Source organism: Anopheles stephensi, chromosome X (assembly GCF_013141755.1).
Source record: "Anopheles stephensi strain Indian chromosome X, UCI_ANSTEP_V1.0, whole genome shotgun sequence".
NCBI classification, from domain to species: domain Eukaryota; kingdom Metazoa; phylum Arthropoda; class Insecta; order Diptera; family Culicidae; genus Anopheles; species Anopheles stephensi.
The window spans coordinates 12139724-12162464 of NC_050201.1; the positions used below are offsets into that span (position 1 = coordinate 12139724).

Genomic DNA, 22741 nt, shown 5'->3' on the forward strand with positions numbered 1-22741 from the left:
ATTGTATGGATGGATGGGATGTGAAGGATGCATACGGTTCAAACCACCGGAAGATGGTATTCACTGCTCGGAGGTTTTGCTAACAAGGGTAGAGGTTAGGGAATAGGCCGTTCTTCCGCCATTCCTGCACCATTACTGCGTAGTTTTACTGTACCCATTTCCTGCGCTGCGCTGCTGCCTGTAGACTGAACCGGAGGAACACAAGCTATACAGACGCGCACATACAGCGACACACACACACACACACACACACACACACACACACACACACAAAAGTACAAGGTTCCAAGCCACAAACCAAAGTCTACCGTAGTCTAGTAGCAGTAGTGCGATAGGCGTTCTAGAGCGCGCTGTGGGACCTCTCCACCTCCGCAAGCAGTCTGTCCTCTGTCATCGCACGCGCGCTCTGTCGCTCTCTCTCGCTCTCTTTCTGTCCGCCACCAGCGTCTAGCAGCGCAGCGTACGCTTGGCTGTACGCTGAACGGTCCCCTATAATATCTTGGCAGAGCAGCCGTGTACCGTGTACGGGGTACGCCAGTCGCCGTCAGAACTTTGCAGTGGACACACGGAGATCGTCGACTCTGGTTGTTGTGTCTCTTTGTTTACGTGTAGAATTAGTCTTCGGGAAAGTAGACGTGCGGTGCTTAGTGCTATCATAATTCCTACAGAGTGTGTGTGTGTGTGTGACAAGCAACTCTATCAACATAATCTTACTGAAAAAGACTGCCAGTAACTGCTGCCACCATCAACAAAAAACCATATCAAACCGTACATCACGCCGTAACTTCCTGCCGTAGCTAGGATTGCGGACACTTGAAGACTGCAGAGAATCCATTTTGTTTTGTGGCCCACCTGTTCGTACGTTGTTTATTTTCATCCCGTTTGAAAGATACGCAACCCATACGACTCGCTGGACAATAAGACGCATCGACACGCACACCGACGCAGCGTGACGGGAAAAGCCGTGCTGTCGCCCAGAGCCTCCATTGCGGTGATAAATGAAGCGCGGGAAAATCTAAACAAAAATAACTGCAACGTTCAAAACCGTACAAATAAGTGCTAGGGGACGGATTCTGTTTTGTGTTGTGACGCGCACTGTCTGGTGTGGTGGTGTGCGTAACTGTGCGTAGGGTAGCCAGTGATGCAATTGCAGTGTCCCACTAGAAACGGTTGCCGTAGAAACGCGTCCCGTTGAAGTGCCCCAGTCTCCGTGGTTTGTTTCCCCGCTCCGGCGTGACGTCGTTAAGAGGTTTGAGGCTGTCGAGATTTACATTTGAAGACAGAAACACAACAAAAAAATACGAGAACTTCCTTGAACGGTTCAATAGAAAACAGGAAGCGCCATTTTCGTATCCGGTTACGCACACCGTAAAATGGCATCACTGTTGCACACCGACACCCAGGGGTAAGTGTTTGTGGGGATCACCAGCAATCGCACGCAATAGGGGCTTGTGCATTTTCTTCCGCCAATACCGGATCATCGATAGGTATCGCGATTGCACCAGCCGTGTCACCAGCCGTACACGTGCGCAGATGCACCGGGCGACGACGAATGTTGCACCGACCGCAGCACTGTAGCATCACCGCTCGCAGTGATCGATTGTCTCGTTCGACAGTTAGCGTTTGCTGTACGATCTCGAGCTCCAATTACCCTTTGTGTGGCTGTGTTTGTTCGAGTGGGTTTGTGTTTGGTTGTAATTACATTCCGGCTGGCCGGAGAGGGATAGTGTGTGAGGGCCACGCAATGAATGGGCAATATTTAATATCCGCTCGTAACGATTAAAGCACACAATTTAAGCTCCCGCATACACCCACCAGTCACGACCGAGGTAATTGGTGGCAAGCGTTCGTTCAAACCTGCCCGTTCCATTTCAAATTGAGAGACAGGGGATTTGTTTTATAACTTGTCAAAAACGTGTAAAGAGTGTGAAATATGTAAATGTGACAGCTGCAAGTATTCATCTGTCACCGCTTAGTAGCGCCGTCAAACAATGGAATTAAAATAAAACAAATGTCTCGTTTTACTCACACCTCTGTGTGTTTGGATAGGTGAGAGATTGCAGAGCGCACAAGACAATGGAGCGATTTGGTGAAGATTTACCACTGAGCAACCGTTTTGTTTTGTAAACAGAGAGCTGTCAAACGCTTACTAATAGCGAATTAAGATTTGTTTTATGCGCTTATAAATCAACCCAAGCCGACAAATCGCTTGGTCAGTTGGTTGATTGATTGTTGCGCGATGTTACAGTGGTGGACAATAGAATACAGTGATTCGCAGGTCATAAAACAAGTGTCTTGATGACCTATGTAAACAAGTGTGTAACAAGATGCGATTTGAGATTTGTAACAACAATAAGATGTAGACTGATTAGATTGTGTGTTATGTTTTATACAAAATCGCTTATACCTGCGGAAACCTGTTTTTTTTTTTACCAGGCGAACACTGTGAGAGCTTTTAATTTTGTAGAAATTTAATTAATGCAACTTTACAATCATAAAAAGGAATCTTGCATACAGTTAGAGATGATTTTCTGGTTCATTTGGATCAGCTTCGGGATTTTCCTCCATGTTTTTTGTCCTATCATTCACATTCGAACAGGTTTAAAGCAAATATTAGTCAGATTTGTTGTTTTTACTTCCTGTTCAGTTCAACAAGTCGTTTGACGATTTTCACCTGATTGTTTGAAAGACTCACTTGTATGATTACAAAATTCCGCTGCAGTCTTGCAATGTTCCACTATTAGTTTGAAACATTCCTCTGATTGATTTAAAAGTTCTTTTAAATGTTGGTAAACCCTTCACAACCCAAATAATCAGCGGATCGAGTTATATTCGTATTTTTATTTCATTTGAAGATCCTAGTGGTACGCAGGGCTGACTATCTTGCTACGGGTAAAATCCAGTCACAGAAAGCCAGAAATGGCCGGGCGATCTCTGCCAACCTCAGGCGGAGGTTGTAGTGCCACCGAAGAAGAAGAAGTAGAACGAAGAAACCATTTCCAGTTGAGATGTTGCTAATTCTTTTTCCATATTTCGGTGAAGTTATGCTTCAATAAAAGTATCGAGAGCAGTGGTAGGAGTAGAGAGAAACGTATATGAGGCTGGTCTTATTCTACTGTCCGTCAATGTATATCTAGTTCAAATGTTAACTTCAGGCGCTGCAAAATTTTGAAAACAACAAACTGTCAAACGCTTACCACGGATTATCATTGTTCGGTCGTATATGACTTTGTACGCAATTTAACGGATGAGGTCGGATATCAGTTTGACCGCATGACCTCATCCGTCAATTTGCATTGAGCAGTGATTTAGTAAACCAACCAACCAAGTAAATTAGTGTCACGTCGTACCATTTTTATTCTTTTTTCGAAAAACTTTTCGATGTAAACAAAGTGAAACAATTGCCATTCTACGTGAAACCATTCTACGAGACACCAACAACGACGAAATCGTGAGTGTATTCGAGAGAACCCGAAAAAAACGTCCGGAGTCTCGTCCGGAGCTGAACTCTTTTATATTCAGCACCATGGAACTTTATGGCGACAGTTATTCTGACAACTGTCTGTCAACTGGTAAATGCTTTTGTTGTTTTCCCTCTTTTTTGCTGTGTGCTGTACTTACTAGGACAAAAATACAAAAGATGACCTAAAATCTCTCTCTCTCTCTCTCTCTCTCTCTCTCTTGTCTCTCGCCGTTTCTCCACACCTTCACCTGTCCTTCTGTTAGGTTCTAATGCGCGTCAATGCGTGTTTTTTTTTTGGTCAGACGAAATAGACCAACATAACTCATAACTGGTAGTGATGGTGAACCGACCGTTCGCCCTCGAATGCCTCAAGTACGGGTCCACCGGACACCCCATTTCGGACCCGTTCTTTCTCGCTTTTGTGATGATTTATTCTTTGTTTCGAATTCTGCTTTCAGCTGCACGCGTGTGTGTGTGTGATGGTGGTACATTATTATGTTAATCTGGTTCTGCAGCGTAACATGCGACCACCTCCCCGAACCGGAACGGCTTATCCCGGTGGTGGGAGACACTTCTTTCGCCGTAAATAGCGTTACAAAATCGTTTTCTTTCGCTCTCCCGCGTCAATGAGTTGTGTTGTGCATCCGGTGTTTTGGAGAGTTTTTTTGTTGTTGTTGTTTTGTTTCAAAAATGGTTGTGGGCGATAATTTGCACAACCCCTAAACAGTCTCTATAAAACGCTCACCTTCGATGTACAACCAAGTCCAGCTGCTCGGCTCGAATCTTAAGCTCTTGGGTAGGCTTCGCTCCATTCCGAAAACGATTTATCGGTGTTTAGAGTGGTAGCCACCCAGCCGAGCAAACCGCAGCAATGGTGCATTTGCATTAGTTGGCGCAACTATTCCAGCACAGGGAATGGAATTAGCCATCGTTAGGGCTTTGTTTCCCATTCGTTATTCCGGTACGGTTCGTTCATCACCACCACCGAAGCAACGCAAAGCGTCTCTTTCCATCTCTTTCTTACGCGCCCGAGTAGTGGCGCATGCGTTTGTCACATCCTTTCAGGAATCCTTCCTCGCTCCTGGCATAGAGTATTGCGTTTGCTGCTGTTTTTTTTTGCACGTTGGTATGCGTTCGCTTTTGCGCCTGTGTGTATGCAACGCTGCTACGCTTCTACACACCAACGTGCAAAAGATGCTCACAATTTACATAAATTCCGTACCGAAGTACGAGTGGAGTGGAACGTCCCGGCCCTTTACCTCCCGCACCCCCCTCTCAACGCATAGCATGGAGGCTCGTCCAACTTTTCCCTCCGAAAATTTCCGGAGCGCACACACCGTAAACAAAGAACGAAACAGATGCGTAAGTTGGGTTCCCCTTTTACGGTAGGAATCGCCCATTCGGCGCGAAGAATTTCGTTCCGATGCCACCATTTGGAAGCACTCGAGGCACGGAATTATGGAATTGTGTTGCAGGGCGGAAAACAATGCCTGCAAAACCAGGATAACAAGCACGAAGCAACGTCGTCAGGACGATTTTTTTTTTTGTATGCCTTCTTACGAGTTTATGACTCTTGTATGGTTCACCTTGATTTTGATGCGTAGTGAAGCAGATACAAGTAGGGTTTCGGCTTGATAAGTGTGCATATCCGCTTGACAGATTGTACAGTGTTTTTTCTTTTGTTTTCAAAATTTACTTTAAAAAGCCGTCAATTTTGTGGGATGTATTCTAAGGCACTTCTAGCCCAGACAAAACCTAAGCGATAGTCGATGTAAAGAGGGGAAGAGTTGCATTCGGCAGCACAATTATTGAACTATCTTTTTATTTTTCTTCATTTTGTTCTGTAAAGTGTAAAGTAAACAACTAGCTGAAATCAATTTGTGCATACAATTTTCCCCAATGGCGATTTTGTTTTATCGATCGATACACATGAGAAATTATGTAGAGCGAGTCAATTACTATGATTATGCACTGGAGGCCATTTTACGAACCATTTCTCACATGTGGTCAACCATTGCGATGAGTCAATCAATTAATATGATGAAAATAATGCGGCATAAAAGAACATGAATTGATTCTGCTATTGAAATTGCATACATTCAGGTGTCAAGATAATTCTATTAAGTATGCCAGAGGCCAATTGCTTAAGAGAGAGAATAAGATAGTTAGGATGAGTACCATCAGTGCATTGACGTGAACGACTACTGCAATCTTCAGGTATTATTTTGATAATGCTTGTTACAGGTTTATGGCTATTAATGGTTGACCTTGGTGTTGCTACGTTTCAAAGTTAACATGTGGATGTCAGGCTGTAGATTGTTTTTTGTATTATAGTATCAATTTTTAAATCCCTTAATTTTGTGGGGTTTTGTCTTTTACTTTTCTATGACCTAGAGAGATCTTGGCCAGATATTTCTGACTTCCAGGATTTGATTGTACCCTAAAATGGAGATTTGATGAACCGTTTTGCCCTGTCGTTTGGACCACGCTCATAGAGCTGGTCATTGTAGCGATTCCTTCCACACATACGGGGCCAAAGATCCTTCTGAGCATCTTCCTCTCGAACGCGGCTAAGAGAGCTTCGTGAGTTTTGAACAAAGTTCATGTCTCAGAGGCGTGCGTAAGTACTGGGACTATAAATATTCTGTGCAGTCCCAGCTTCATCCGTCGCGACAGGTATTTAGAGTGGAGAAGTTTCGTCAGGCTGTAGTATGACCGGTTGGCAGCCAGAACCCTTGCGCGTAACTCAACATCAATCTTGTTGTCGGTGGGCTGACCTTTGACCCCAGATAGGTGAAGTTATGGACGACTTCGAAGGTGCGGTCACCTATCTGTACATCACCCCTGCCTGAACCTGATAATACTTGTGTCAAATAGTCCACATGGCAAATTTTGCTCCATCAATTGATGTTCATGAAGAATCGTGTTGAGTGAGTCAATTAACGTGATTATGTACCGGAGGGCATTATTCGAATCATTTCTCAGATGTGGTCAATCAATTGGATGAAGTCAGTCAATTAGTATGATGAAGTTTTTACACGATGATGCCACTATTAAAATCGCATACATTTGGGCGTTAAGTTACTACTGTTAAGAGTATCAGAAGGTGTGGGGTGAATAAAATATTTGGGGGTTTGAAATACGTTAAGTAACGATTAAATTTATGAAATAAAATAAATAATTGACGTCAATTACTATTGAAAATTTTGAGTATCTTGGTTGAGAAGATAAAGCTGAGTATCTTGTGATCAATGTGTGATTTATGATTTATTTTCTGATGCTTATTCAAGAAGAAACAAGGGATCCTGTGACTATTATTTATTTATTAATTAATTATTACGGACTGATGCAGATCCTGTGACTAGTTCGAGAGAAATTCACCCACCAATTCTGGCTTCCTAGACTTCATTATACCCGTAGCTAAGTATCCAGTCCTGCTGTGTGAAGGCTGACACCTAGACCTAGACCTCTGCACCAGGTCTAAGGTCTACTATCAAAACAGAATGAGACTGAGAAAAATACTTGCAAGAAAGACTATAAAGAGCAGTTACGCAATGGCTATATTTTTAAACTTTTGTTGTTGCTAATAAATTTACTTAATCATATTGGTGTGAAATATTCAATGCGGCAATATTATTTATTCGATCGAAATTCATCAAAAATTCTTATGAGTGAATCAATTACTATGATTACGAACCTGATGGCATCTGTCCAGTCATTTCGCAGAAGAGGTCAATCGTTTTGATTTAAGTCAATCTATTAGCAGATGAAATGCGCGATAAACACAATGCTGTCATGATGTTACAATCAAAATTGCATACATTTAGGCGTCGAATTACTAATGTATATTGCACGGTTTTTGAAGAACAGGCTGTATAATGATAGCAAATCCTCTGAAGATATGTAATATAAAAGCGTTAAAATGAATTACTATCACAAACTCAGTGTATCTGAGCTGAGAAAGATACAGTAAGCTCTGATTGGCGCGCTCTTTACATGCGTACACCAATAATCATACTGAAGAAATCAATTACTACGATTACGTCCCTGAGGACATTTGTTCACTCAATCATTACCTGCCATCAATTAATGGGATGAATTCAATCAATGAATTTGACCACAGCAGCGCAAAACCACATTTTAAAATATATTTTGTAATGCAAATTAAATACATTCGGGCGCCAAGATACCAATGTTTAGTATTTTAAAGGCAGTTTTTTAAAGTAAGACAAAGGAAAAGAGATTTCTGATTGATCATTTCCTAGTTGGATAATAGGATGAATGGAGTCGTTTTTTTTCAAGAAATTTGATAAAACTCCACGTAAAAAAATATTTTCTTCTCCGAATTGCATACATTTGGGAGTCAACGTACTAATGTTGGTATGGTAGATGTTTTTTTTTTGCTTTAAGAAACGCAATAGAATTGTAATGAAAAGAGTTATCATTTTCAAAGCAGGAATATTTCCGTCTTGTATTTGTCATTGATTTTAATTGACATAAAAATTAATTAGAAAGCAAGTGTGGCCAGAAGAAGAAAAGTGGCGTAATCTTACGTCGAGTTGGGCTTCGGTCTCACACTTTGGCTGCTGTATTAATCCTTTTTAGCAGATTCTTCTTTGTGCTAGGCCGTTTGATTTTTCCGATTGGAATTCCATCCCAAATTCCGTCAACTTAATAGGTCCTTCAAAACTAAAAATCCTTTTCTTGAGCACTAACCCGTTATGTTTGTGTTATTCTCCTTCGCCCGAACAGTTGCAGCACGGAATGATACGCTGTCCGTACATTCATGAGATGCATGAACGTTTGCTAGGACCAACGCCGAGACGACCGCTGCCAATCTCATTTCCGCCGCTCGCCAAACCGGAAGTAATGGATCGCGAAAGTGACTGTCTGCTGGACAGCCGTCCCGAGAGCCGCCAGATCGTCGGCACGGTGGTTAAGCTTAATCCGGACGGGTTTGGTGCTCACACCACCTCCACACACCATCACCCCCATCATCATCATCATGCGCAGCAGCAGCAGCAGCAACAGCCGCACCACCGAACGCCGCTAGTGCCTTGCAATGGGACGGACGACGACGAGGAGCGTGCCGGGGGGCATCACGCACTGCGGGACGGAGTCCGTACCGTGACCAGCACGATCAGTGACTCGGACGATGACGGTATCCATCTGCGGACGCATCTGCGCAAGATCATCGAGGGTCGCAAACCGAAAAATGCCAAGTAAGTCACGATTTTTGCGATCTTTGGATTGGGTGAGCATATGATTGTGGGACCATTTACTGTGGGAGTGTGAAAATTTAGGGTACAAACGCCTGCTGGTATGCAATTTTAAAGGTGAGAACCTGCTAGATACAAAGCTGTCTTAAAAATCCGTTATGCCATAAATTAGTATACTTTCAGGCGTTTTTTTTTCAACTGAAATGTCTCTATTGATTTGCGTGTAGAATTTCGAACACAATCTACACTCCTGTTGTTTTGTGGTTTCTGAACAAAACAAACGCATCCCGAACATTTCTATTTCCATTCTAGTGTGCGCTTTAGCACCTGCCATGGAAATCACATTAAAAACTTTGTCCTGTTGGATCATCACCTTCTGACGGATGGAAACATCCGGTTGACATGATCCTTCCCGACACAAACTTCATTGAAAGCACAGTCGACAGCAATCTGTGCAGCAGTATCGAAATGGTAGCGCATTGGTCCTGAAGGAAGAAAGGCAAAAAATCACTCTCAAGAACACAAACACAGACACACACACACATATGTAGTCCGGTTCCGTGGTGTCTTCCCGTGCGCAAACCAGCCAACCCGGGGAACTCATGGGTTCCAGGTGGTTGCGTTCATCTCAGCCACACAGTACAGCATCACCCGCGACGCATACGCTCACGGCTACACATCACGGGTTTTGTTGGGAAGGTCCTTCTTACTGGGTGACTCTCGCACACACACAAACACGAACATAAGCCAATATCGCACAGCATGATTGGATAGAAAATAGGGATTTTCGCTCCATGAAGAGTGCCTTTCAATTTCGCATCCCTTCTGCAGTGCAACGCCTATCCCAGCAGGAGTGTCACTCGGTGGTGTGCGTGTGCGCGCACTCTCTTTATCGAGTGCGTTACGTGTGTGTGTGTGTATGCGTGTGTGTATGGTCTGGTTGTCCTTGTGTACGGCAGTATCTCAACCAGTATACTCCCAGCGTCAGCATCACCTTCACAGCCAGTTGTACGGTTGGTACGCGATCGTGCGGTTCAAACAGCTTGCCCTTCCGGAAAAGACAAAATCTTGTTTTTGTGCCAGTGGTGTCCTGTGGTGTGTGGCTTGTTTGATTTTCCCTTTTGCTCGGTGTTTCTTGTCTGCTCCGTCGTCTTATCAGTGGAATCTCTGGCGAACTAGTGTGGTGGACCTTCGTGGTTTTGGGAACCAGTTAGGTGGTCGCAGTTTTGGTCGTTTTTAAGACCAAGTTTTTCCTGGTGAACTTTTATGTCCAAGAACTGAAGAATTTTCCGAGCGTCCAATATAGCTCGACCAGGGAGTTTCGTTTGCCGTGAGATGCTAGAAGGAATCGAGTCCATTCTTGAAGCAGTGCTCTGCAAGCAGTACCAAGGGAGGGAACGACAAAAAAAAAACACACACACACACAACATCTACATTAAAGTGAGGTTAAGGGCGTTCTAAACGTTGAAACAATACTGTACGTGACAAACGAGGGAAAAGCGCGTTCCGGTGCAATGTGAAATTTATTACCTTCCAAAACGAATTGTGCTCCTATCAAGATCAACTCCTATCAACTCAATATCCAGCACCAGAACGGTAGCTGGTGCTTTGTGCTGCACCAAAGGGTAACGGAGCTATCGGGGGTTTCTCGCTAGCCCAGTTTCGTCCATCAAACGTCGGTTAGAAAAATGGTGTTATTCAATCGTTTTGAAATGTTTAGGGGATCCCAAAAGACATTACCGAAACCCTCTACCGACTATTGTGTGGAAAATCTGTTCTGCGACAAGAACTCTCATTATCGGTGGTCCAATTACGAGTGCATTTCAAACATTTTTAAACAAAAAGTTTCCCTTCCCGAATTTCGGTTCTGAGCTGGTGGTTGCTTGGATAGTTTGGGGGGGAAAAAAAGTCCTGCCGAGAAAGACGGGTCTCGGGTTTGGGTAGCAGAGAAGCGATCCGACTCCACCCGGTTGGAAGGTGACGGGCAATGATGGTTTCGGCGCGCGCTCGCTCGCACGCTCACACCCTGCAACGCAACGCGCAAAAAGGGGTCGGAAATGAAAATCTTTCCTTTGTGATCACTCAGCATCACTCAGCAGCAGCGGCGGCTGGTGGTTTCGCGCTTATGCTCTCGCTTCTTCAACCAAAACGGCCAAACATGCCGCGATAACCAACCCAAAACTGTAGTTCTCGACTCGTACCCGTGAGTTGGTTGGAAGGAGAAGATTCCAAATCACACACACAAACACTCCCTGTTGCTGGGAGAGAAAGCATTTCCCAATTTTTCTTGAATTTTCTGTGTGTGTATTTTTTTTTGTTTTTTTTTACGCACACCACACCTGCTTCCCAGGGTTTGTTGCTCCGGACTAGCAACCAAAAAAAAAAAAACGTATAGTTGTGCTGAAACTGGAACACCACTAACACGTGAGCGTAAGGGGGTCAGGAGGGGTGTGCAGGGCGAGCCACAAGAAAAACACAAACGGTGAACGTTTCCTGCTAACTGACAAAGCGAATGCTCTCGTTGAGAAGTGAGACCCGTTGCTTCGCCATTGCGCAGCATCCGAAGTGCGCGAAACTTTGAAGGATACTCACCGTATCTTGCCCAGCCAACCAAACTTTTCCGTTTTCCCCGGGGCCGTACGGAATTCTACTCCGCTTCCCAGGTCATCCCACTGTCAAATCACCATCTCTTGAGTTTGTGTTATGTCGCGCGAAAAAATTGGCAATAAGAAGAAAAAAAAAATCGGTGAAACGGAGATAATTGAGGACCAACTTTATTTCTAGACGAGACCACAATACTGCATTTGGTTCATTAGCCGAATTGCGAATCATTTGCATTAACTTAAGGCGAGCAGTAAACAGGAAGCCTCAACAACGGTTTCGAAGATACTAGCGGAACGAGTGTCCCTTGAGGCGTGGCAGCGTGTCTTGATAGCTTCATATCATTTCCATAAATTTGTACGCCCACTAACACACTAAAACACACTATCGGCTGGGTAGGATCTGCACTTCAGGGGAGGGTTTATTTTTTTGAGGATCCCCAGAGAGTCCACTGACAAGACATTCGCGATAGATCTAGTCTTGCGATCAAAATTCTAAACAGACAGTTACAACGCTTTCTTCCGGTGTAGTGGCATCTCTTCGTACAGGTTGTTTCTTAACGTACTCTCTAGCGTGCGCGTGTGTGTCAGTGCGTGTGTGTGTGTGTCCTTGGGTGAGAACTGATCGTCTAGTGTCGTAGGACGTAACCGACCATGGTCGGTGGCGGTGAAATGAAGGTAGCCACGGTGGACGTGGAGAGCAGCGATAATATGGCCACCTTACCGGTGTCCCGTGCACACGGTGCGGGTGGTCCCACCGCTGGCGGTGGCACTGCCGGCGGAGGTTCCAGCGATACGGCCGAGAAAAATAATGCCGCCAACAAGGAGATGGAGCTGAAGAACGTGATGCCGAAGCCGCTGCAAAGGTTAGTTTCCGAACGCAAAGCTGCAAACAAAATGTTGAGAACAGGTCGTCTATAAAGCAGGAAGTCACGCAATTATAGCGCCATGTTTGAAGTCTGATTTTCTGTGTGTCCGCGCGCGCGTTTGTGCGTGTGTGTGTTTGTCAGATACCAAAACTACGTGCAGATTGAACTGTCTTTATTCAGCAATTCAACCAGTAAGCAGTAATGAGAGAAAGCACGGTAGGAAGTACTCAACAGCAATGTAGCATTATTTTTAGAGAATCCAAGGACGCGTCAAGTATCCGAAGAGAGAGAGAGAGAGAGAGAGAGCGAGCGTCCTAGGGAAGAGCATCCTCGAAAGAGATGGAGAGAAAGAGTTCTAGCGACGTGTGACGATGGTCAACGGTACCGAGGGGGAACTGACTGACACAGTTCTAGAGCGAGGATTGCCAATCCCCGAGAAATCCCGAGATGGAGTGAACGAAAATCTAGGTCTGCACAAATTGGAGTTCATGTTTGTTTAACAAATGCAAGAAAGAGAAAAAGAAGCACATAGCAGAAAAGATTGAGGTTATGAATGCAGTGGGCAATGTGTGCACGGGACAGCATTGATAGATGCTGGACACGTCCCAGATTTGGTTGTTGTTTGCATTATTGCAGATGCATCTCACCGAACTGTCTTCCTTATGGACACTTTAATACATCGCATTCAAAAGCACTCTATCCATGGGTTTCCTGCTTGCGAAAGTTGCAGTTGCAGCATTTCTGCAAACATACCACTACGCCGCCCTCACTACGCCACAGCTGCTGCGTCTGCCCACGGGTAGTACAAGCATGGCGCTCGAGTGCCATTCATCGTCCCACGTACGGACCAAGAACGCGACTAATGAAAAGTACATAGACACACAGGCACACTCGTTTAAGGGTTGTAGTACGCTTTCTTTCAAAGTGCGCCAAGAGCCCGGAAAGATGCCGCACGTAGCAGTGCCGATACATCGACAACAGCTAGTGAGAGGGGAAAAAAAGCGCCACGGCTTGTAATGTCTGGCACGTAGGCACTTCAATCATATCAGATTTCATGTGCCAGAGTTGGGGAGGAATTGAGGGATCACTGGGCGTCTCTGACGTGTCTTTTAAGTCCGTTACTTCTAAGCATGGAATAATGGCGGAATGCACCCTGGTTGCAGTGATTTACTTTAAAGCATTGCTGAGGAAACTCTGGTGAGATTATTTTGGGCTGGGCACGTCTGGATCATGCAGATAGTACACGCATCGTATCCGGGAACTGTCTGGGATAATGGGAAGATCCAGGTCACATACATTATTCGCTTACTTCTAAATGATTCCATACCGCTTGTCTTGTCTGCAGAACCTCACTCTTCATAGTGACCAGTCTAGTCTACGCCATGCTGCTAATCGTTGTGTGCGTCGCGTACGTTATCAGCGACGTCACCACGCACCGTCTGCCTGTGATCTACTACGAGGGCTTCTTCACCTATCTGTACGGTGCGAGCATACTGTTCCTGCTGTACGTGTTCTGCTTCCTGCTGCAAGGTAAGCGCGACGCGGAACCCTTCACCAACACAACCGGTTGCTGGACAAACACCGCCGGTCTTGTCGTTTTATACCAAACATTCCCCATTTCGCAGAGAGTTCCTGCTGCAACGGCAAACCGAAACCACCGAAGGAGAAGAAACCGAAGAAGGAAAAGAAATCGAAAAAGAACGCTGACGTGGAGGCGGGCAAGGAGGGCAAAGACGGAAAGGAGGCGGCCGCCACCACCACCGCCAAGGATGGTGCAAGCAAATCAGCCAAGGAGGAGTCGAAAGGCAAAGGGTCGTCCACGAAAGCTAGTTCCTATCAGGTGAATAGCACATCGGTATCGTAAACCGAAGCTGCCGCTTTTGCGTTACCGTCCGTCCGTCCGCATTATACGTTCCTCTATTATAATCTTCTCTTTTTATTATTGTTGCTGTTGATGTTGTTGTTAGAAAAAGTTCCCACCGTCCGTTTAAGGTAGCTGTTCGGAATGTTTGCTCCCCTACCTCCAATAGTGAACCCAGTGGCTTGCAAGTGAAGGATGTCCTCTCCTTCGTTTCGCTTTTGTTTACATAATTCCAACATCTTATTCTGTTGCATTGCAGTTATTGGCACAATTCGTTCGCTCTTGCTTTATTTCTTGCTAGTATCATTACTTTCTCTGCCTTTGGTTAATAGAACTGCTTGAAAAATGATGTCCAAACTATTGGAGAGCCTTAGAGAGGTGCTTTTGTGGTGCAGATTGTCTGTATTTAGGCGCTTACTGATTGTTTTCTTCTTTGTTGGCGTAACAACCTTTTAGGACATGCCTGCCATTGCTAGCTTACTTGACTTAATGATACTGCATAGTTGGATAGAAAATCCTCGCTACAGCACTCAGCTCAGGATACAGTTAAGATGAGATATGAGTACCAGTTCTGCCGTGTGAAGACCAGTGTCGCTATCGTAACTACCACATTGCTGCTTACTCGTTATGGGGGCCTTTAAACGACAAATTGAAGCACCGACAAGTATCAATGTAGAAAAGACTGATTATTACTGACGATAGTCTTGTCAATAAAGCCAGAAATGGCAGGCCGAGACCTTTCAAGGTTGTAGTGACAAGGAAGAAGAAAAAAAAGTTTCCATGTGGTAAAGACTGACTATCCAACTACGTAGTATCAATTAGTCTAGAATTAGAAGGCCACAATAGCCTCTCAGGTCATCAAGCCAAGAAGAAGACGAAGACGATGCAGGCGAAATTTTATTACAACAGACTTCACACGACAGGGCTACAGTTCAAATGTGAGGACTCCATTGTCTAGTAAGCCATTTAAAATTAAGAATGGCCCAGTAGGTCATAAAACCCTGAAGAAGAACCTTGTGAATTATCCTATGTATTATCCTATTCTTGATGTTTTGAAGTATGCACCTTACAGTAGACAATCAGCATTGCAAATGACTATGCGAGTCCTCTCTAAAACACAAACTACCTCACGGGGACTGTTGAAGCCGGGATCTCTGCTGCTATGTGTATCAAATCCATCTCTGCAAACACAAGCACCCCATACCCTAACCTGCCTTTTCCCCTGTTCCTCTAACACGCGATCCATAACATGTGTGGCAAATCGCTCAAAACCATTCAACCGCGAGTTTGTTTAGTACTCGAAAAAACAGGAAGTTTACCCGAAAAAAAAGCGTGACCAGCTGCGCGAGTCACAGAATCGCCGTGATTCGGCGGCGGTTTCGACACCATCAACACCAGTAGCAGCAGCAGTAGCATCAGCAGTAGTAGCAGCATCAGCAGTAGTAGCAGCCTCTCCGTCAGGCACACCCGGAACACCGATCTCACCTTGCGTCAGTCTATCGTCCACACCGGCCAAACGGCGAGACATCCGGCCGGAACAGGTCCGGTATCGTGCAGAACCATGCTGGGTGCAGGTACACGGCCACACCTTACCTTCTCTCTCTCTCTTTCTCTTTCGCCCTCCATCTTCCATGCTCCTATCTCTTCCCCTATTAACCATTTGCTGTGGTGCTCTTTCGACGCTTCAGGAATGTTTGTTTGTTCCGATTGGTGTCGATTGAAACCCGAACCCTAACCTGCCTTCCCTCACAACTAACAAAGAAAGCAAAACGATATTTACCCGTGTGTTGCGTGCGAAATTTGGTGTGTTACTAACATCTTTCTAACACAAACGTGATGTCTGCGGTGCGCGTCCTCCAAACCTCCCGGAGCCCTGTGTTCCCTGTGTTCGCTCTCTCTCTCTCTCTTTCTGTTCCCATTCCACAGGTGTTGGTTTGTGAGTCGTGTGTGTGCTTTTAGGCTCTTGCTGTGTGTGAGATTGCAGACTTTCAGGCGATGGCACGTAGGCGGACGTGGGCCGTCTGTATCCGAAACGTCTTCAGCTGGACGCAACAGTGGAGGCGGAGAACAACGTCTGTTTGTGTCTGTTTTGTTTGTTGATGCACGTAAAAGGTTCCTTTTGATTTGTGTTTTTGCTTGCTTATGTTTTTTTAAGTTCATTCATCCACTATGCACCTTGCTCAGTAGTGGTAGACGTTTAGATGCCCGAATTGAATGCTTTTCGCTTGTGCTAGAATGTCCTGTTTAGCGGTACTTTGGTACAGAAGGAGAAGCGTCTGGTTATGCCGGCGATTCGTCTAATTCTCGATTTTATCAAGCAGGAGGCCACACCCAACCCGGAAGCTGCTATGTCTCCAAGGTTCAAGCGTAAAACTACTCAAGATCCAGCTCACGGCAGTTTCTTCCTGCGTGTTGGAGCAATCGGTAGGTGTAGTGTTTCTTGTAGTACTTAAGAGGTCTATACCATTACTCTTTGTTTGATTGGTAACAGCTTTCGGTCTTGGAACGATGATCTACACTGGGCTGGAGTTCGGATCGTTCTTTGAGATCCCATTCACCTCTCCCTGCCATCAGATATTGCGAGGCGTCAACCCACTGCTTCAGATGATCTTCACCTTCATGCAGATGTACTTTATCTTTATGAATGCACGGGTAAGATTACCAGACTCCCATATGCTTCAGAAATGCTAGATAAAGATGTCCTCTTTGTACTACCTCCTCTTCGACAACAGCTCAACATTCATCGCTTCAAAGTCCTGGCCCGGTTCGGCTTGATGCATATCGTGGCGACGAACATTTGCGTCTGGATTCGCACACTGGTGCTGGAATCGCTGAAGGAAATTACTGCCTACCATCAACGCCGTGGACCAGAACCGGAGGACTCGGTCATTCTGGAGAACATCCGTCAGCACACGCTGCGCAACGCTGGAATGGTGATGGGCACCGATCTAGGTCCTAGTGGCGATACCGAGTGGGAACCGATCAGCGTTAATCTGAACGCTCAGGAAGATCTGCTGTCTCAGGATGCGTCCAGTGTGCTGTCAAAGATTGTGCAGGGTACGGCGCATACTATTACGGAGGCAGCGACCACACTCGTAACTGCTGCTACATCCACCTCGACCGCCGCTCCAACCACAACGACTTCATCCTCCACGAGCACCTCGACCACAACTACGACCACCTCCACTACGACCCCATCGACTACATTGGCGTGGATTGAACCGAACACTGGATCTACCAGCACTACTACCAGCACCACCGCTCGTGGACTTCTCGAGCGTCTGCGGGACGTAGTGGCAACGGAGACGACCACCACGTACGAAACGCCCTCGGATCATTTCGGTAGCGGACACGCAATGTCGACCTCGAACGCGGTGAACGCAACGACCGCCACGCCCTCGACCGGTTCTTCGTTCCTGGACTCGTTCATGGACCATGTGAACTATCTCCAGCGCAACAACAGTCTGGACCAGACGTACGAAAGCTTGGACGCACTGTTTCCTTCCGCGTTCATTGCTACGTCCACTGCCGTCTCGACCAACGCAACTGCGGTTAGCTGTGGACGGGTTAACATCATGGGCACGATTGTGCAGGACTCGGCCCCGTATCTGTACCCGTTCATTATCGAGTACTCGCTGATTGGTGCTGCCGTCATCTACGTTATGTGGAAGCATATTGGACGCTACCCGAAGTAAGTTGCGTCGTGTGATGGTCTTTCCTGCAAGATGTACTAAGCGTTCTCGATTGCGTTATCTTACAGGTTCACCAATGAGGAAGACTTGGAGCACCGTCTGGAGGTGATGTTGTCTCGCCGTGCGGTCGTCATGGCACAACAGGCTCGTACCGGTCGCGTTGATTGTGTCGGTGCGTCCAAGGGTCTATTCTTCGGATTGCTACTGCTCGTTGGTTCGCTGATCTGTCTCATCCTGTTCTTCGTGCTCGTCAGACACCCACAACTGTCACTGTTGGCTATCTACCTGGCAGATGTATCACACTGCGCTCTAATGGTATTGGCCATCTTCGCTATCATCATCGGCTTTATCCGGTAAGTTCAACGGGCCTTTAAACGCTCACCCACACGCTACTAACCATTCATTTTCGTTTATCACAGCGTACAAAATCTCAAGTTCCGCTGCGAAGAACAGAGCAACCTGAACGACATCCTGCTCCGCATCTCCGCGTTCGGTTTGTTCGTGTACTCGACGTTCAGCGTTATTGCCGGTTCGCTTAACGCGTTCGAAAGTGAACCGAACCTGCTGGTCATGGTGACAGGCATTGTGGCGGTGGTACAGGTCGTAATTCAGCTGCTGTTCATTGCGGACGTATCGCGCCGACGCGTTCACCTGCCGGAGCACGATCGCATCAAACCGGGCCGCCAGATTGTAACGTTCTTGCTGATCTGCAACATCTCCATGTTCGCCATCTACACGTTCGAGGCGCAGAAAGTGTTTGCCAACCCTGTAAGTGTTGCTGCGCCTAGCAGTATGCAATTCGTTTGCTTGATCAGCCATTGTTGGGGGGCATAGCATACATTTAGGGGCTTTTTTTTAGCAGCACAGAGTTCAGCATTGCGGTTGGGAATTAACGTCTGTTTTATTTCTTTCGTACGCAGGTGCAATTGGACTTCTACGGCTTCATTGCTTGGTCGCTGATCCAGCGTGTCACCTTGCCGCTGTGCATCTTCCACCGTTTCCACAGTGCTGTTACGCTAGCCGAAGTCTGGAAGACTACCTACAAGGCACGTCTGGAGTAAACCAATCGTCAACAGAGCAGTGCAGTGCGAGCAGGAAATTGGTCACCGCGGAACATCAACACCGGTTCCACGCAGTTCTATGAGGGTTAAGGAAAAAAACAGCCACAGTCAACGCACATCTCTCACAGAACGCAAAACATCTCAAGGCGCCCAAAGTTTTTTTTTTCTAAACGTTTGCTTAACTTGAACAGCACAAAGTGACCGGTAACTGACGACGCAATGCGGTGCTAGCAGGACGAATGGGATTGCTCAACGCAACACTAGTGGAGGAACGCTACGAACCGAGTGATGGAAGCGGCAACAACAAAGTGATTTGTTTCGGAACTGTATTTACTTCCTTCCTCAATTTTTGGACTAGAATTCTATTTCTCTTTTTCGAAACGAAAAACCAAGAAAAAAACTAAACCAAAAAAAAGCGAACACAACCAAAAACGGGGATAACTTTTTTAACGAGACAGCTACAGAGCGAGATAATGGAGTGGAGAAGGATGTGACACAAACACACACAAATCTTAACTATAACTTTATACATAAAAGAAGAAAAAAAACAATCCTAACAAAAATTTCAAATACGAATCGTACCGTTTTTGTACCGTTCCACCTAACTATTTCCCTCCTGTGGACAGGTGTTTTTTTTCTCGATTTTCCCTAAAGCAGAAAACCACCATAATCGTGACCCACTGCCCGTTGGTTGGACTGGTTTTTCTCTTCCAATTCTTTTTGAACTATTTTATTTTTACTAGCGCGCGGTGCTACTCGTCACACGCGTATGTCCGATCCGTGTGCAGTGGAAGTAAGTGAGTCTTTTTGGTGGTGGTGCAGAAGATCCTCTTGCAAAACCGAAAGCAGAGCTAAGAGTTAATAAAAGGAGGAGGAAGAAACAGAATATTAAGATACAGATCATCGCGAATCTGGGCCAACCGATCGATGCCAATGTTGATGGCGAGCGTTTTTCGGATTAATTTATTTTTTATCTTTCCCTCTATGTATCGTAGCGACAGGTCGATGGAGCGTGGGTTAAACGATATAGCCGACACGGAATCTCACCCGAATTTTTGAGCAAACACTCGATCCAGTGATGGTTTTAGGTTTAGGAGATGGCTTTATTTATGTTGAATTTTGTTTTATTATTAGCTTTTAAAGGGCAGAAAATCGAAAAGCGAAACATTTTGTTAATTGAAAACACATTTACTAAAGCTTATGTTAGGCGTAGCGGGCAGGCTGTTTGATGGAAAGTAGCAAGGGAAAATCTTTTCTCCAGGGCTTGTTTTGTGGAGCGTTTAGACGCTGAATTGAGAGGCTGCCGAGGACTAAACTAGTACAATCGAAGCTCTCAATACGACCAAAAAGCATCTCCCTCAAGTAATGCTCGTCATACGGTACGATAGGTTAGTATATTTTTTTGATCTTCCAAACTTTCTTTTTCTAAATCTAATTTTCGTTTGCTCCATGCCAATTAATATTGATCAGTTCAGCAGAGAATGAACGGGCCCATTATAATAACCGTTGAGCAGGCAAGCCCAGATTGAATGGTGTGAGCGTTACGGTGTAATGAAATGTATCTTAACATTAATATAAAACAAAGTAATGATAAGCTTATCACACACACTTACAAAAAAGTAAAAAACAAAACACACACACACTCACATACGAGTCGAGCATATATACACATTAAAAATATATATATATATACATATATTGGTAGTTATAAAACTTGCAAATTTTATTTAAACAAAAAACCAACCAAAATGTTTCAACAAATGCGCGTCATGCGAATGCGTGCGGTAGTGCTCGAACCCCTTTGCGGAGGGGAAACGATGGTTTGCAGTGTTTGCCGCGAGGAAAAAAGGGGTCCCGTGTAACGTAAGCGGTGTAAGGGTTTTTCATTTTCAATCTTGAAAAGAAAATATATCCACTTAAATAAACGCAAAGCAAGCGAAGGTAACGAAAAACCATAAACTTGGCGCCAGTAATTGACCATCAGCCTAGGCCGTTTTTTTTTTTTAAATAAGTTATAAATAAACACAAACAAAGCGAAATAGGGAGAGAGAGAGAGAGAGAGAGAGAGAGAGAGAGAGAGAGAGGACATAGCTCGTTACAAGATTGAAAAACAAAATATCTCAACTAACACTGAATCAACGATTTGTGAGCAGAAGCGTGTGTGTGTGCGTGTATGGTTTTTTGATGTTATTGTAACCTGATGGAACCAGTGAAACAGTGAAGCAAAAGGAAACCATGGAAAATTCGTTGTAAACATAAACATGAAAAAAAAAACCCAGAACAAAGGTTATTAAAGTTGGTTTTATTTTTTCTTTATGCTTCATTTGAAATTTGAAATGATTTCAAAAAATGTTTACTAATTGTCAAATTGCTGGAAAAGCCACTTGACCTACATATTTACTTTTGAGTTGATCGAATTTTTGTTTTTTGAAACTAATTTCTACCGTCTCCAAAAATTATTTAAATTTGTTGATCGTGCTAAAATAAAATTAAAATGTCAAAAATGTTTATTTTAAACCGTTACACAATGACATCTGATTTTTTTCAATTTTTTCGTTCTAATTAAACCGAGTTGATATTGAATGTAATAGTATGAAATAATCGCACACAGCATTTGCACCTGTGTGTTCAATGTGCAGCGTAATGTCTAATAACACAAACAACCGTTTAAATCCGTACAGAAGCAAGAGTGAAACGTCAGACGTTGCAGTGGCTGAGTAAGTGCGTGTGTTAGTGTTCATAATGTTCCTTAAAAATGGGGGAAAAACAAACAAACAAACAGGAACCCGAAAGCAAACCAATGCTTTGTTTTCCGATGGTTTGTTTACAAAAGAAAATGCGCAACCAGATGAGAAACAAAATAAATAAAGCCCTTGGATGTTAGCCCCTTTTTTGTGGATACTTACCGGCGGACGCAAACAAGAGAAGAAGAAAAAAAGAACAAAGTAAAGCAAAAAACAATACATGAATGCCCACCATGTTTTTACAAACGATATTTGAAATGTATTTGAATTTTATGAACCTTGCTCCAAAACACGGGGAGCAACAACAACAATTTTTCGAGCAAAACACACACACACGCACACATACATGAAGGCAAATGGGGGAAAAGATGAGCAAACACAGAAAACGGCTCAAGCTGAAGAGGAAAGATTTTGCTCCTTTTTATCTTCTTTTTTCTCGCTCTTCGGAGATGAATTTATACAGAGAAAACTATTGAAAAAAAAACTAGTCAAAAGGTCGTAAAGTTGCTATACAAAAGTTGGAAACCTTTACTGAGTAACGATAAATCGATTATCTGTTTGCAAAAATAAGAAAAAGAAATAAACAGAATAGAAGAAACAAACACACACACACACAAAACAAACCATATATGTGAGAAAAGAGGACAAGAAGACAAGATAAGAAAACGAAAGTTGATAAATGTTAGGAAAGAAAAAGCCAACAAGAACAAAACAGAAACACATAAAGCAGTAACAATTAAATATTACCAAACAACAACAAAAAAAAAACACATGAAAAGGAGCAAAGTTGATAAAAGAAAACGGGAGAAACCGAAACGAAAATTATGGCAAAGCACATCGAATGTTTAGAAAGAGAAACAAACACACACACAAACTAAAGCAGGCAATACAAAACAATGAGAAATGGGCGCGGGTAAACAAACAAACAAACAGACAAACGCAAGGAAGGAAGACAAATAGAGAGAAGAAAAAAAATTAAAACCTAAAACCAAAGTGAAGGACCACATATGGAACGACTATGATACGACTGTTGTGCTGTTTTTGTTTTTCGGAAGCGCAAACACAAGTGTAACGAACGCTCCTAAATGGTCTGTTTAATGTTTTTATATACGCCCTGTGTTGTGTAACAAGTTTAACAAGTGTGTGTGTTTTTTGTTGCTTTTCTTTCTGTACACTATTTTGTGAGTGAGTGTGTGTGGTAGTGACGCGTGTGAATCAACGGAATGTGCCAT

General features: G+C 44.4%; 1 protein-coding gene across 3 annotated transcripts; it reads left to right on the plus strand.

The window, feature by feature from the left end:
* The first annotated feature begins 373 nt into the window (after window positions 1–373).
* LOC118507531 (proton channel OtopLc) lies at window positions 374–22377 on the plus strand. Of its 3 annotated transcripts, XM_036046100.1 has the most exons (11): window positions 374–1405; window positions 8216–8685; window positions 13497–13681; window positions 13777–13991; window positions 15308–15586; window positions 16334–16436; window positions 16504–16664; window positions 16745–17703; window positions 17773–18057; window positions 18124–18472; window positions 18625–22377. In XM_036046100.1, the coding sequence occupies exons 2-11, from the start codon at window positions 8228–8230 to the stop codon at window positions 18763–18765; spliced, it is 3135 nt and encodes a 1044-aa protein (XP_035901993.1). In that variant the 5' UTR covers window positions 374–1405; window positions 8216–8227; the 3' UTR covers window positions 18766–22377. The 3 variants fall into 3 exon arrangements, with proteins under 3 accessions (XP_035901993.1, XP_035902002.1, XP_035902010.1); XM_036046109.1 differs by lacking the exon at window positions 15308–15586 and having other exon boundaries at window positions 378–1405; XM_036046117.1 differs by lacking the exons at window positions 374–1405; window positions 8216–8685; window positions 15308–15586 and adding exons at window positions 9654–9777; window positions 11814–12148.
* Window positions 22378–22741: the final 364 nt, after the last annotated feature.